We start from the raw sequence: 14,261 nt of genomic DNA, 5'->3' as shown, positions 1-14,261 counted from the left end.
CAGGAATAAACTTCAGGTGTTGCCCTTACTCTAATTTTTCTTTCTGAGATTTCTGACTGCAATCACTACTTCCTGCAGTCAATCGAGGAGAAACGAGGCATGTGGCAGCGCAACAGTGTGTTTTTCTTTCAAGATGACAGAATCACTCTTGATTTCTGTACGCATCTCGGATTTTCATATACGAACATGGATTTTGGTGTCTACCCTGAGGAGATAATACGTATGGTGTGAGCTACACTTGTATTCTCATGACACGTCACCTGGGTTACCCAGAACTTTCTGGGCCCGGCAGAAAGGCAGAAACCCAGGTGAATTCCTCATTGTTCCAGCAGGCTGTCAGCTCTCAAAGGCCTTCTGGATGTGTTTGTGCATCGCAGTGTCTGCTGTGTAAGATATAGAAAGAGCACAGTAGTTCAGGGGGAAAATATTTAGGAACACATTTTCCAGGAGGAACCAGGATTCAGTTTGGGTGACTCTTGACCATTTTTCATCTTCTGACGACTGAAAGTGGTAGTTAATCTACAGTCATGGTTTTAACATGCATTTCGAATGTAATGTTAGTTTCCATCAACATAAAACTATAAGAACTGTCTTCCTAAAGGGCATTCATGTAAGGCCCGTTATTTTCCAGCTTGATTAATGAAAACAAAATTTTTCTGTAATGCTTTCTTCCTACTCTGTATTAGTTTTCAGGACTGGATTGAAAGTGATTTATTGTGGATAGGGTTATACCTGGTCGTGGAATTTTTTTCTGTTCCTGGGTTTTTAAAGGTGGCAGAGTTGACTTTCTGATTTTAATTCATCTTCACTAGATGAAGAATTCACAAATAGGACTTTTTCTTGAAATAACCATAGCCTGGGGGCGCTTGGGTGGCTCAGGTCATGATCTCAGGGTCCTGGGATCGAGTCCCACATTGGGCTCCCTGCTCAGTGGGGAGCCTGCTTCACTCTTTGCCTCCCCCTCTGCTTATGCTTTCTCTAATAAGTAAATAAATAAATAACCTTAAAAAAAAGAAGTTTTATTTGACTGGAGCTTCATGTGGAGTGACAGATCAACAGAAAGACAAAGGGATATGAGACAGGAAGCAATGAAGGAAAACACAGAGGCGCACAGTATAGACAGATGTTCCTTGGCTTATGATGGCCTCGGCTTCTAATAAACCCATTGTTCAGCTGGAAATCTCTTTAGTTGAAAATGCATGGAAAACACCTAAGTGACTGAACATCAGAGCTTAGCCCCACCAAACTTAAATGTCTTGAGAACACTTACAGTATTGCACAGTTGGGCAAAATTCTCTAACACAAAGCCTATTTCACAATAAAGCATCTGGTATCTCATGTAACTTACTGAACACTACACTGAAAGCTAGAATAGGACAGTTAAAGTGTGTTGGTTGCTGACCCTCGTGATCACGTGGTTTGCCTGGGGGCTGTGCTTGCTGCCCCTGCCCAGCATTACAAAAGAGGACCCTACTGTAGATCGCCAGCCTAGGAAAAGATCCAAACTAAATGCATATCACTTCTGCACTATTATAAAAAGTCAAAAAACCATAAACTGAACCAAGGTGAAGTCAGGGATCTTCTGTACCAGGTGTGTTAGGGAAGGTCAAGCACTCCTGTCTGGCCAGGAACCATAGTGGTATGGGGGAAAGTTCCACAGTAAAAAGTTCTACAGAGGAGAACCACTAGGACTCAAGCACCAACGGTCACAGGTTGCGCCAGGAAGACTGGATGCTCTTCTGTGGGTGATTAGAAGCCATGAGAGACTCAGGAAGGCTGCAGAGCTCTGGGCAGGTGGGACAGCTGAGGGCTGCAATGAAGAGGGACAGGTGGAGCTGGGAGACCAGGTGGGGAGAGCCCGCTACCCTCGAACAAAAGGCGACAAAGGTCTGGACTGGGATGACGGAGATGGTGGAAGGTAATGGGATATTCATGAAACAGAACGGGAAAGCCATGGAAATGAGATAAGAGAGGGAGGGAAAACCGAACATGACTTTAATTGCCATCAGTATAAAACGTGTTGAATTAAAATGAATTGGTATTTCTAGACCGATGATGACATCACAATAATGGAAGGAAACCAATTCTGATTTTGAACCTGGTTAAGGAGAAAGTATAGACAAGAGAAAAGCAGAGGCTCTGGAGTCACACAAATGTCACCGTTGAGATTCGTCCCCACTCTTCATTCCCTTCCCTGTAAACCCAGGCAAGCGACACCTGCCTCACAGCACTGGTAACAAATAGGGAAGAGCACACGTTTCCACGTTCCCGGGTCAGACAGGACAGCCAGGGATCAGCGGCACATGAGGAGGTGACAGGTGGTCACTAAACTGAGCTCAGGTGCATACACAGCATTTATGTCACCTTGAGATGGCTCCTCCTGTGACCTCTCGAAGAAGGCGGCAGTGGTGAGGAACGAACTCCAGGAGCTTATTAGCATACATGATCTTCAGGCCGTCCGGATGAGACTCAACAATCTGCTCTACAATCACCTAGCAGAAGGAAGAGCATTTTATTTTTATTTATTTGTTTGTTTGTTTGTGTTTTTGTTTGTTTTTAAAGCACCTAAAAGATAAGTATGAACTATACACTACAGAGAAAAGAATCGAGTAAACCTTACAAATGCACTTCGTCCTTCCTCCTCCCCACTCAGTATGCTTTCTAAACAGGAGGTAAGTAACAACGGCATGAAAATCTAGGTCCCGGGATTTGGGAATACTGCTCCAATCCTGGGGGACACAGAGGCTGAGGGACAGAGACTGGCCTGAAGCTAAAACCTCATACACACTCATCTGCTTCCCTTCTGAGCTTAAAAGCGAAATACTGTATCTGCAGACAACAGCTCTGTACCATCTTCACCCTGGCCTTATCCTCTACCGTCTCCAGAACAGGGAAAGGGCTGAGATGGAAAGTGATGGAAGAAAACACATCTTATTTTGCTTTAGTATTTTATTTTTTTTTTGGTGAGGCTGAGTTGCAGGAGGTGAATGACAAGCATACAAACTTAAAATACAAACGTGGCCACAGTTCATTTAACGACACGGAAACGTAAAGTACTTCCTTAATTTAGCATATTAGATTCAGTTCAATGAAAAGGGCATAAATTAAATAACTAAAATGTTTTCATTTAGTGACAAAGAATAATGTGATCTTTTTCACCCCCACAGGGAGAGCTATGAACTATAATAGGATACATACAAAGAACTGACAGATCATTTACTTTTAGTAGTCTTAATGAAGCTGAGAAGATTACTGAAATTAATCCTTCAATTTCACTTCTATCACTGGGATACTGTCTCGTTTTAAAACTGGAAGCCTTTCATCCTGAAGTCATGGTGGGTAGCTTTATACTTACCGGACAGAAAGAACACTCGCACTGGCAGGTGACTGGAAGAAAGCCCTCAAACGCTGAGACTGGCTTCATGACTTCTGTCAGCCTGAACTAGATGAAACCGACGCTCTCTAAGTTGGAAGCTGCTGATTGCTGGCGGCCTCACATGGTGCAGCCCATACTCCGGCTGCTCAGAGGCAGGATACACTGACTCCCTGTATTTAACTGTATCCTTATAGGTCAAGAACACTGGGTAACCAAGTTCCGGACTTAAGGTACTACCCCGCTAACTCGCCCTTCAAAGCCCTTTATCTTTGAATATTCCCTCCCTCCCACATTCCTAGCCTGGCAAACTCCCCCATGGTCTTCAAGACTTAGGCCACATAAATTCTGCAAAGACGCCTCCCCTCACAGACTTTCCCTGCGCACAGAGCTGTCTTCCAGCTCCTCCAGTGGGCACGGGCGCCTTGGTGGGGTCACGCTTTTCGGCAACTTCATTAACGTATAACTTATGGAAATGGAAATTGACCTGAAAATGTTCTGATCCGTACCTTCTTCCTAGGCAAGTCCCTCACCCCTACTAAATTAAGATGATCCCTGAGTTATGGCATCACTGGAAGAGACTAGAGCGCATGCCTGATTCCTGCCATGCTGATGGGCACCAAGCGGGACCAACCTTTTCTTACAACCAGAAGAGCAGGAACTAGGAGCATCTTCAAGGAAGAGCCCTGAGCTCTCTCGCACCCAGTCAAGAAACGAAGCCAGATTAGATGCTCTGTGTTTGTGGAATGAGGTGCATGGGGGCACAAACCTCATCCATGTACGGTTTCACCAGTACTTGACCAACTAACGCCTCTGCATCCCGTGTCTTGTCAATTGTAGCGTAAGTCTGGAGGCAGTGCCGTATGATATCCACATTGGAAGTCTGAAGCCCTTCTAGCAGCAGGCCTCCCAGGGCCTGCTGCAGCATGGCCGTAATGTGGGCTATACGCTGCAAGAACAGAGAGACCAGGAAAGAAGGTCCAGGCACCACAGTTTCTAAAAGCTCAAATATATGTGTATAATTTATATACATATGTGTTATATATATAAAGCGAGCCTCTAATTCTACCAGAATATATGTAAGATTAAAATCCCAACATTTCCTAGAGAAAAACAATGAATCTCTTCTCCCCATGATTGCTTTCTTTCTTTCTTTTTTTTTTTTAAAGGTTTTTATTTATTTATTTGTCGAGAGAGAGCACAAGCACACAAGTAGGCACAGGCAGAAAGAGAAGCAGGCTTCCTGCCAAGCAAGGAGCCCAAGGTGGGACTCAATCCCAGGACCCTGGGATCATGACCTAAGCCAGAGGCAGTGGCTTAACTGACTGAGCCACTGAGGCGTCCCCTCCCTATGATTTCTTTGAAAGTAAGTCAGCTTCATCAAAGTGAAGTTCAGATAATTACTGAACGACAAAAAGTTATTTGCCTCTTAAGCTACGGAGTAAATCTGACAAACGTGCATTTAAACCCAGTCAAGGGCTTTGGATAAATGAACTCTGACTACATCATATGATGTGTCAAGTTACATGAAATTCAGAATTAATTTTACTTGCATAGTTTGGAGACTATGCTTGTGTCTTTACACAAAATCTATCTAGTGTGACATAATGGAAGCAGGGTCCCAAGCAGGAGACACTGAAAAAAAAAAAATTCAAAGCTAGCTTCAAAATCCTGTAGAGTAGCAACTATCAGGGACAATGCTAGGTCAAACCAAAATCATCCAGGAAATTCGCAAACAGCAAATTGAAAATCGAAACCAACACTTGCTGGTCTTACTTTGTCCCGAAGAGGCATGCCTTTGCTCTGAACAGCATGAAACTGTAACTGGTTAAATTCTATGGCAATTCTCTCCAAAATCTGTCTAGTCCAGAGAGGGCTAGTAGAGACAATTAGAGAAATGTAATTCCCAAAGTTAAAACCTGCCACCCCCACCGCCCCCCATGCCTTACAGAGCTCAGGCACATGCACCTGCACGCCATCAATTTTCAGGACAAACTGTCTGTGCAGCAGGCCCCAGGTGCGAGGGGTGAGGAGCGGGGAGGTCATAGAAGCCACCGACGCAGCCTGGCCCGGGCCACAGGGCCCAGGCAAGGGGATGGAGCTATTTTAGGTCAGTGTGGGTACAACTGCATGTTTCCACCACGTTCCTCGGGCTCTCCCATTCGTGCCCTTCTTCTCCCTTCTTCTCCCATTCTCTAACCCCCTCCTCTCTCTTGCCCTGTCCTACCGTTCATACCCGAAGCCCCCTCTTCTTCTCCGCCTGCCTCATTCTCCCTCCCAAGTACCTCCCCAGTACCAACTACTGCTGTCTCCTCAATCAGCTAAAACTGACCGCCTAGCAGCAACCTGGGAAATCGCTCAGAGCAGCGGACTCCAAGTTTACATTTACCCAACGGTAGAAAGAGCAAGCTCGGTGCTCCGGGAGCTGGTGAGAAATCACTCACAGTGCATCTGCCATCAAGTGGACTGGATACACTTCCCTCTTGCCCCCCACATTAGAAAGCGTCAACCCCATTCAAAAGGAAGCCGAACAGTGAAAGAAAAAAAAAAAAAAGACACAACAAAGGCCCCAAAGCCCCTGCTGGGCTCTATGAGGCATCCCACATCTGAGGATGGGCAGTCAGGTAGTGAGGAAACACACTGTAAGGAAACCCAAAATCTCTGGAGACCTGCCACGGTGTGCCCCGTCCCAGAGAATCAGAACTGGTGTGGAGGGAAGGCAAGCGCTTGGCACTAACAGTGCCGAAGCCTAATCCCAACCTCTACTGACTGATCCTATGCGCATTTCCTATTTATCCTTTTCTTGGCATTTCTGGGCCTGGCAGAGCATGATGGATTTACCGTGCGCTGACGCTACTCTGGCTTTCCTGACTCTAGAGCTCAGAGCTGCTCTTCGGGAGAAAAAAGTCCTCCAAGGTAATTCTGAGCAAGAAAGCGCACAATGTCTGTTTATCAAGGACAGTGCTGCAAAGGGACAGGATTGTAGACACAGAGCTCACTGAGGTGTTTCTATCCGAGGAGAACAGCAGCTACAGCAAAGACGGGAAGAACACTGGAGGGCCAGCTCCCCAGGGGCCGAACGTGGACATGGCTGGAGGGGCTGCAGGCGCTGCCAAGGGCCGCAGCGAAGCAGAGCCGCTGGAGACACACGGGCTGCAGAAGGGCCGCATGCAGACTGTCTGCTAAGTGTGGACGAACGGGGCAGAAGCACGAGTGCAACGGGCTAGAGACACAAGCACAGTGGAGGCTGACCACTTAGTTGAATGCCTTGATGTGAAAGGGGGCAGAGACCTAGGACCAAAGAATCGCTTCCTTTGGGATGTGTCCATTCTTAATCTCCATCATGAGACATGTGGAGCATATGGTCTCTCAAGTTCCTTCCAAATTGAAAACCTTAATTCCTAAAATTTAGAAACCTAACTCCACCTGCAAGGGGAGGGACTGTTAGCATCACACAACAGAGCACTCAGGGCACCAGGCGACCTTGACGCAGGCATCCCAGCTGGTATGTGTAGGACCAGCCCCAGCTACTCCCACTGCACCACTGTGAGTCTCACGGTGCTGACAGGACCTAACTACTCATTTTCTGAGTCACTCATCTACCCTGGCTGATTGAAAATTCACACCAGGAAGGGAACAAGACAATCACAGTGTAACAAAGAGAGCCATCATCTTTTTCCTATTTCATAAGTTTTTTCTTTCCTGTTTGTAAATTTCAACTGGATATATCCTATACTGTTTCATAATAATATAATGCTGGTGCAAAATACATCAATGGTAATACTCTGGGCATGTCTAGGAAAAAAAATGAGATGGAGAAAAACCAAGATGAATGGTAGGTATACCTTAAAGATCAACAAGACTTTGCTAGTCCTCAGGGAAGGTGATTCCAAATATACTTTTCCACTGCAAGCATAATGACGTGTTGGAACTGTGGTCTATAACCAAAGGGTTTATAGGAACGTGATATAGATTTCACCATTTCATGCTCTCCACTCTCCTGGAGCTACATTCTAGCCACAAACCTGGATTTTCTTCTTGTTCAGAAATGAATTCTAACTATGCCGTCCACGCCTAATTAGACTGGATGTGAAGTATTAATTTATGTGCTACTTAGTTAAAAAAAAATGCTTACCTGCTTCCTTCTAGTGCAGAGGTTTCTTTAGAACTTTGTGAATTTAAGATTTTTTCAATCTTTTCAACTGATCAAATAACTTGTATAAGCCTCAACACACACATCTATAAAAATAAAAATTAAGCAAACAAAAAACATCACCATCTTTACTCTTAATCATCTTTATTTCCCATGCTAAATGCAGGAAAATATAAGACCAAAAGTTAACTTCAAATATATAGGGCATGCTATATTTTGAATATTTCTATGAAACACAGAATTCTCAAGAATGCCAATCTTAGTTCTAGAATAAGCATACTTCCATATTCTATTGCAAGTTTATAGAGGAAAAAAAAAAACCTAGACTTTGCTTTCTCATATTCTATACTCTTATTTCTTCTTTTCCCCATCCTGAATCTTTCTATGGGCATTTCTTTCCTATTTTTTTAAAAAGATTTGTTTATTTGAGAGAGAGAGAGAGACTGCATGTGCACGTGCAGGGGAGGGGCAGAGGGAGAGAGAGAATCTCGAGCCGACATCCTGCTGAGCACAATGCGGGGCTCAATCTCATGATCCTGAGATCATGACTTGAGCCAAAATCAAGAGTCAGACGTTTAACCAACTGAGCCACCAGGCGCCCCTCCATTTGTTTTCTTATGGCCCTTTATTCATGTTTTAACTTTGGCTTCCGATCGTACTGGCCCTCTCAGTTTACATGTGCATATACCTATATGCCCAAGCACCAAATCATTAAAGGCCTTTTATACTACAAATATTATCAAAGAGGTTGAGGGACATTATGAAAACTCTCATCCTTAAAGAACAAAAAAATACAAAGTCATCCATGCAATAAATAATAATAATAATGAACACCCCTGGGAGCTCGACATTCATTCCGACAGGGGTGGGGGGCACGAGAAAATAAAGCAAGAAATACACCCTGCTCTCACAAAGCTTACTGTTTTGTCTGGAAGTGCACGACAAGCATTCTTTGGACAAAAGCTGTGAGGAGATCCAGAGGCGAATTAAACAGAAGGTCCCTCAAACAGGCTTCTCCCCACTGAGATTTTAAGAAATATGCTAATAATACACATAGAAAACATTGTACAGAGCAGCAGGCGAGAGTCAGAAGCCCAGACTCCCAATGCCCGCTGTGCCCCTACATCGTTATGACCATGAATGACATCGGGGACACTTGAAACTGGAGATAGCACTAAGGGGCACACTCCCGGGGTGAGCCCTCAGATGTACAGAGCCGTTGCCTGTCTCACACACCTGAAACTAAGCCAACACCGCATGCTAACTACTGGGAATCAAAAAAATTAAAGTGAACACCAGAACATAAAGAACACAGGATCAGAAAATAACAACAAACCTACGGCAGAATCCTGAGTTTGCTTTGGAAAGCCCACTTCTCCCCTAGTCTCTAATATAGGCCTATTTTCTTTACAGGGCCGCTGACAATTTATACAGTCGTTAACTGTCAAGCGCTGCACCGACAACAGTTATCACGGTTTCTTGTTCTGGAAAAAGTAGGTGATCTTGAGATCGTGTTGGTACCTCTGAAATTCTGTCTTCCTATTTCAGGTAGATAACGTGACATAATACATAAAATGCACACGCGTGAGAGCTTTGAAAAAAAGCTAAATTAGAAAAAAAGAAAAAAACCTGAATAGTGCTGACAAGTTCGCGGAGACAAGAGGAGAGGGCTTCAACTGGCATGCAGCATAAGAAATCTACTGGAGGGTACCTTTTTCTTCCTTATGTCCTCTTGTTTACACATTCGTTTATCTACTGCCCGAATTCCTTCACTGACTGGTGACCTGAGACTCTTTAAAAGAATAATAAAGAAAACGTATTACAGACATTGTTTTGTCACATTATCAAGTTCCTACATCTCATTCAATTCCACAGAACTTAATACCTGTGCACCAGTACTATGCAGATATTGACCAAAAAAAAATACCATGATATACCAGACACAGTTACTGTTGAGGGGACTCATGATCTGGGGGCATAATGACATGAAGGCAGGGTCGCATGGCCAGAAGAAGAATGACACATATACAGTGAAAGTTATGGGGATGAGGGGGCTTAGAATGGAGAACAGATAATATGAAGCAAAGTACAGGAGAGTCTGGAAATGCGACGGGGCTCGAATCGGACTCTGAAAGCCATGTGTACACAGCTGCCGAGGTGGGGAGGGGATGGGGAGCAGATGTAAGTGCACACACACTCAGGGGCAGGGTCAGACAGGCACACAGCCATGTGCACTGCAGGCTTCCTTCTGGAGAGAAGCAGAAATAGGAATGGAGGGCCAACTTCACTGAGATGAGGTCTTTAGATTCTGCATATTTTGGAGAAAGAAAGAATGTCAAAGCACTGATGCATGATGATGAAATGTGGGTATGGAAATACCAGGAATCAAGAATGAAGAACAGAAGACCAGAAAAAGGCAGAGCACAGAGGTAGAGAAACATGTCCAGAAGCTAATGAATAAAGAGATAATTAGGAATTAGGGCCAAAACAAAGGTTAACAGAAACAACTAGAATGAAGTAGGCATATCACAAAAATTCCACAGGAAGGTGAATTAATTCACTCCATCAACATTATGAAACACCTCCTGGACGTCAGTATTGTGGCAGCCCACAGGGATGCAATGAAGATAGATATAGTCGTATCCCTCAGTGGTCTTAGAATCTCACAGAACAGCTTCAGAGTTGGGACCAGAAAGGCAGGTCAGGCCTGTGGCTGAGCAGGACCAAAGTGGCCATAAAGACAGGCCATGGAAAAGGGAGGGGATACGGTGATGGCAGGGGGTGAGGCGGGACGGGAGCCTGTGTGAGTAGAGCAAATCTGCCTCCAGGGAGGGGGTTCGAGAGAAGAGTGGGAGGCCAAAGGAAGGCTAGGCTTGGGAAACAACACCACTATGAGGCCCCGGGAGGAAGAGGCACACCAAGGAGACAGTGGGAGAGCCCCACAGCGGCTGGTGTGGAATCCAACAGCGGACCATGAAAATCCCTTCCATTCCAAAGAAAAGTACCTTTAACAAGATTTTGTAAAATTCAAATGAGACATAAACCATGGAAAGTATTGGCTACCTCAAGGCACAACTCAAGATTTTTACCTGTTTCACGAACTCTTTCCTGCCTGCCCCTCCCCTAGGCTTCTCAGCACTGATATTTCCATTACTCCGCATTTTTCTTGGTTCTAACCATGTACTGTGTCTTCCCTTAAATTATGTTCTCCTTATATTCTCTCTAGGATGCAGGGACTGTCTTAGGGGAGGGATGCACGAGGCCACTCAAGCTAGAGGAGACACACAAGGAAGGATGGTGCCGTTTATGACAAGTTTACGACAGGGCATCAGAACGGACAGAGGCCAGAAGTCAGGGCACCAGACACAGACGGGGGGGGGGCGGAGGGGGGGAGACAGGGCAGCACAGTTTTCTGTTAGAAGTGATGCCACAACTGCCCCTCCACTGTTCACCCAGGTGGAGTTCCTATTCCCAATGGCTTAGAGGTGGGGAGTCCCATTCCCACAACAGAGATTTTTCTGAGGGAACATGCAAATGTAACATTTATTAAGTATTATATTTTATTTATATTATCCTTCAGTTCCATTAGGGATTACACAGTTTTTGTAGATCAGCCCAGGAACCTAACCACATGTAGATTACGTGGGGTGGGGAGGATATTTACAAGATTACAAACTGTTAAAATACAAGTCATTCGTAAGTTAGAAACCACTTACATATGACCAAAGTGGCATTAATAAGTTGAATTTGGAAATATGCTTCCTCTCCCCTGACATTTTAAGGTTGACTACTCTGAGAATATGTCTTCTTCAAATCGAACATGTTTTTTTAGGTTTTTAGCATATGCAAAAACAAAATCATTTACAAATCTTCTGAAGGTGAATATTATAATCATGAACCGTTAAAATACAACCACCAGTACCACCAAACTAACAGATGAAAAGAGTTCTTAGAGAAAAGCTGACGAGGACAACAGGCGTCACAGCAGACTGTTTTCATTAATTGGGGACTTACCAGAACTTCTCGTAACTGTCCCAAAGGCACAGAAAGTTCATTGAGGGCTTTGTTCATGCCAACCTAAAGGCAAAACCTGGTTGGCACAAACACATCACAATAAGAAGTAATAGTGACGTATCTATTTAACGATCAAAGCAGTACCAGATTTAAGTTATTTTTTTGGCACAACCGTATTTTGCTACATAACTAGCTAAACAACAGAAGTGTTATTTGGCCATTAATGTTCATAGAATATGAAAAAAATCTGTTGAAATACATGGAACTATAAAAATAAGGGAAGTCATGAAAAACGAAAGTTTCCTTAAGAACAATTTGCCTTTAGATGACATTTTAAATGAATGTGAAAAATTTTCACAGAAGGTGAACAGTTCTCTGTCTGTAATTGATGATACTCAGCCAGCTGATGTGAAAGTCTGACGGGCGATGTCTCTCTTAAACATTATTATAAGCCTTGAGAAAAATAGAAATTAAACAGAAGTAAAATTTTCTAGGTTTTTAATCCTATTGGGATATTTATCTTAGTGGTATATTTCCCAAAAGCAAATGTGCATCATTAATTTTAATGCTTCTTGAAATTCCCACGGAGCTGCAACTTTCTGTGCTTCTCTGGACAAACAGATTTAAAACAAAATGAAGCATCAACAAGGAGACTTTTCTGCCAAGTAACAAAATTCAACATTTCTAAATGGCTTTTACAAACAATTGATAAGCTCACTGCAAATCATTCTTATATTTTTATAAAACCAAATTTTTAAATATCAATATTGGCCAATGTTCCCTCAACCTAGCTCTGGCTAACAGATATACCTGGGAGTAAATTAAACATTGTAAGAGTGGTGGACATTTGCTCCTACAAATTAGTCTAAATCAAGGAAGACTTCAGGGTAATCACTTAGCAACTAATAAAACAACCCCTTGGGTATTATTATCCTTTACTTTTCACTGTTGACTAATGAATTTGAAACATAATCAAACTAGAGCAACCTTAAATGAATAAAAACTAAAACAAAAAAATGTATTCCAAAAAGTTTAGTTCTTTTATTAATGAAATTGGTAATTTCTTCAAGTTTCTGGTGGGGTTGGTGGGGTAACCAACTGAAGACTCTGCCCAGACATCTAAAAACTCTGCCCTTTTAATAAATATGAAGGAGAGAGAAAGTGTGTGTGTGTGTGTGTGTGTATGTAGGACTTGTGAATTTCAGGTTTACCAAGTTTGTGGAAAGGTTGACAAAATCTGCATAATCCTTGTTGATGAGCTCGACCATGGCTATTTTAAGAAGTTTATAGTAGAGTTCCAGATATCCTCTTAGTTCCTCCAGCTGGACACGCTTCCTACAGTCAGACACAAAGTGATCGACGTCGAAATCTTCCTGAAAATCAAACCAGAAAGAAAAAAATGATTGCACTGATACCACATTTTACATAGAAAAATAAGATCAGAGAAAGAATAAGAGGCCGTATTACTGCAGGGGAACACACACAGGACATCAGGGGGTCTGCTCACTTCCTAAGATTATGGGAAAGGGGACCCCTCACCAAGACCATTCTCTCCTGTTGCCTAACTCTACAGGCATTTTATTTCTTTTAATTATACATTTCAAAGAGGCTCTTCTCAAAATAGAAATAGCTTTCTCTTCTTAATTTTAAAAGTAACAAATGTTCACTGTCAAACTTTCAACCAACCAAGAAATACTTATGTAAGAGAGAAAAAAAAATCACCCACTCTCGAATGCTCTGCAGTTAAGCATTGTTAATGTTTATTTTTCTTCGCTATTTAACACAGCGATTCACATCCTTCCAGACTTTGTTTTGGTCTTTCTCTTTACTTATTTTTTTTTAAGATTTTATTTATTTGAGAGAGAGAGAGACGGAGAGAACAAGTGGGAGGAGGGGCAGAGGGAGAAGCCGGCTCTCTGCTGAGCTGGGAGCCTGATGCCAGGGTTCATTCCAAGACCGTGAAATCAAGATCTCAACCAAAGGCAGACGCTTAACTGACTGAGCCACCCAGGTGCCATAGTCTTTCTCTTTAAAATATAAATTACTTTTGGGGTGCCTGGCTGGTTCAGTGGGTTAAGGCCTCTGTCATTAGCTCAGGTCATGATCCCAGGGTTATGGGTTGAAGCCCACATTGGGCTTTCTGCTCAGCAGGGAGCCTGCTTCCCTGTCTCTCTCTCTGCCTGCCTCTCTGCCTACTTGTGATCTCTGTCTAATAAATAAATAATTTTTAAAAAAATAAAATATCAATTACTTTTTAAAGAAACTGACATATAATGGACACATGCTAGTTTCAGGTGTACAACATAAAAATTCCATATTTTTATCTGTTGTGAAATGATCACCCTAAGACTAGTTAACATCCATCACCAAACATACACATTTTTTTCTTGTGCTAAGAACTCCTAAGCTTTAGCAACTTTAAATATATAATAATATACGGCACCTGGGTAGGTCAGTGAGTTAAGGCCTCTGCCTTCAGCTCAGGTCATGATTCCAGAGTCCTTGGATCGAGCCCCACATCAGGCTCTTGAAAGACCCGCGATTCCCCTTACCCAAGAATTCAACACTGCCACAGGATGCAAACAGCAAGAGGTTCTTTATTGTAACGCGGGCGCCTGCGGGTGGTCAGCAGCTCCTACTAGCTGAGCACACCAGGCTGGGGTGGTGCAGGATTTTTATAGACAGGTACATACAAGTCCCGGATGGGACAGGGCCAATTGG

At 43.3% G+C, this 14,261-nt stretch overlaps 1 protein-coding gene across 1 annotated transcript in view; it reads right to left on the bottom strand.

Moving 5' to 3' along the window:
• Positions 1 to 1,767: 1,767 nt before the first annotated feature.
• LOC131816170 (conserved oligomeric Golgi complex subunit 2-like) overlaps positions 1,768 to 14,261 on the bottom strand; it is a 31,205-nt gene continuing 18,711 nt past the window's right edge. Inside the window, exons 2-7 of the mRNA XM_059148626.1 lie at positions 12,752 to 12,913; positions 11,541 to 11,603; positions 9,238 to 9,318; positions 4,143 to 4,322; positions 2,365 to 2,492; positions 1,768 to 1,810 (exon numbers count right to left, since the gene is read on the bottom strand). Of these exons, the coding sequence (XP_059004609.1) occupies positions 1,768 to 1,810; positions 2,365 to 2,492; positions 4,143 to 4,322; positions 9,238 to 9,318; positions 11,541 to 11,603; positions 12,752 to 12,913 (657 nt within the window). The remainder of the gene's footprint in view (positions 1,811 to 2,364; positions 2,493 to 4,142; positions 4,323 to 9,237; positions 9,319 to 11,540; positions 11,604 to 12,751; positions 12,914 to 14,261) is intronic.

Source organism: Mustela lutreola, chromosome 15, assembly GCF_030435805.1.
Source record: "Mustela lutreola isolate mMusLut2 chromosome 15, mMusLut2.pri, whole genome shotgun sequence".
Taxonomy (NCBI): Eukaryota; Metazoa; Chordata; class Mammalia; order Carnivora; family Mustelidae; genus Mustela; species Mustela lutreola.
This window is presented reverse-complemented; position numbering and strand designations above follow the sequence as displayed.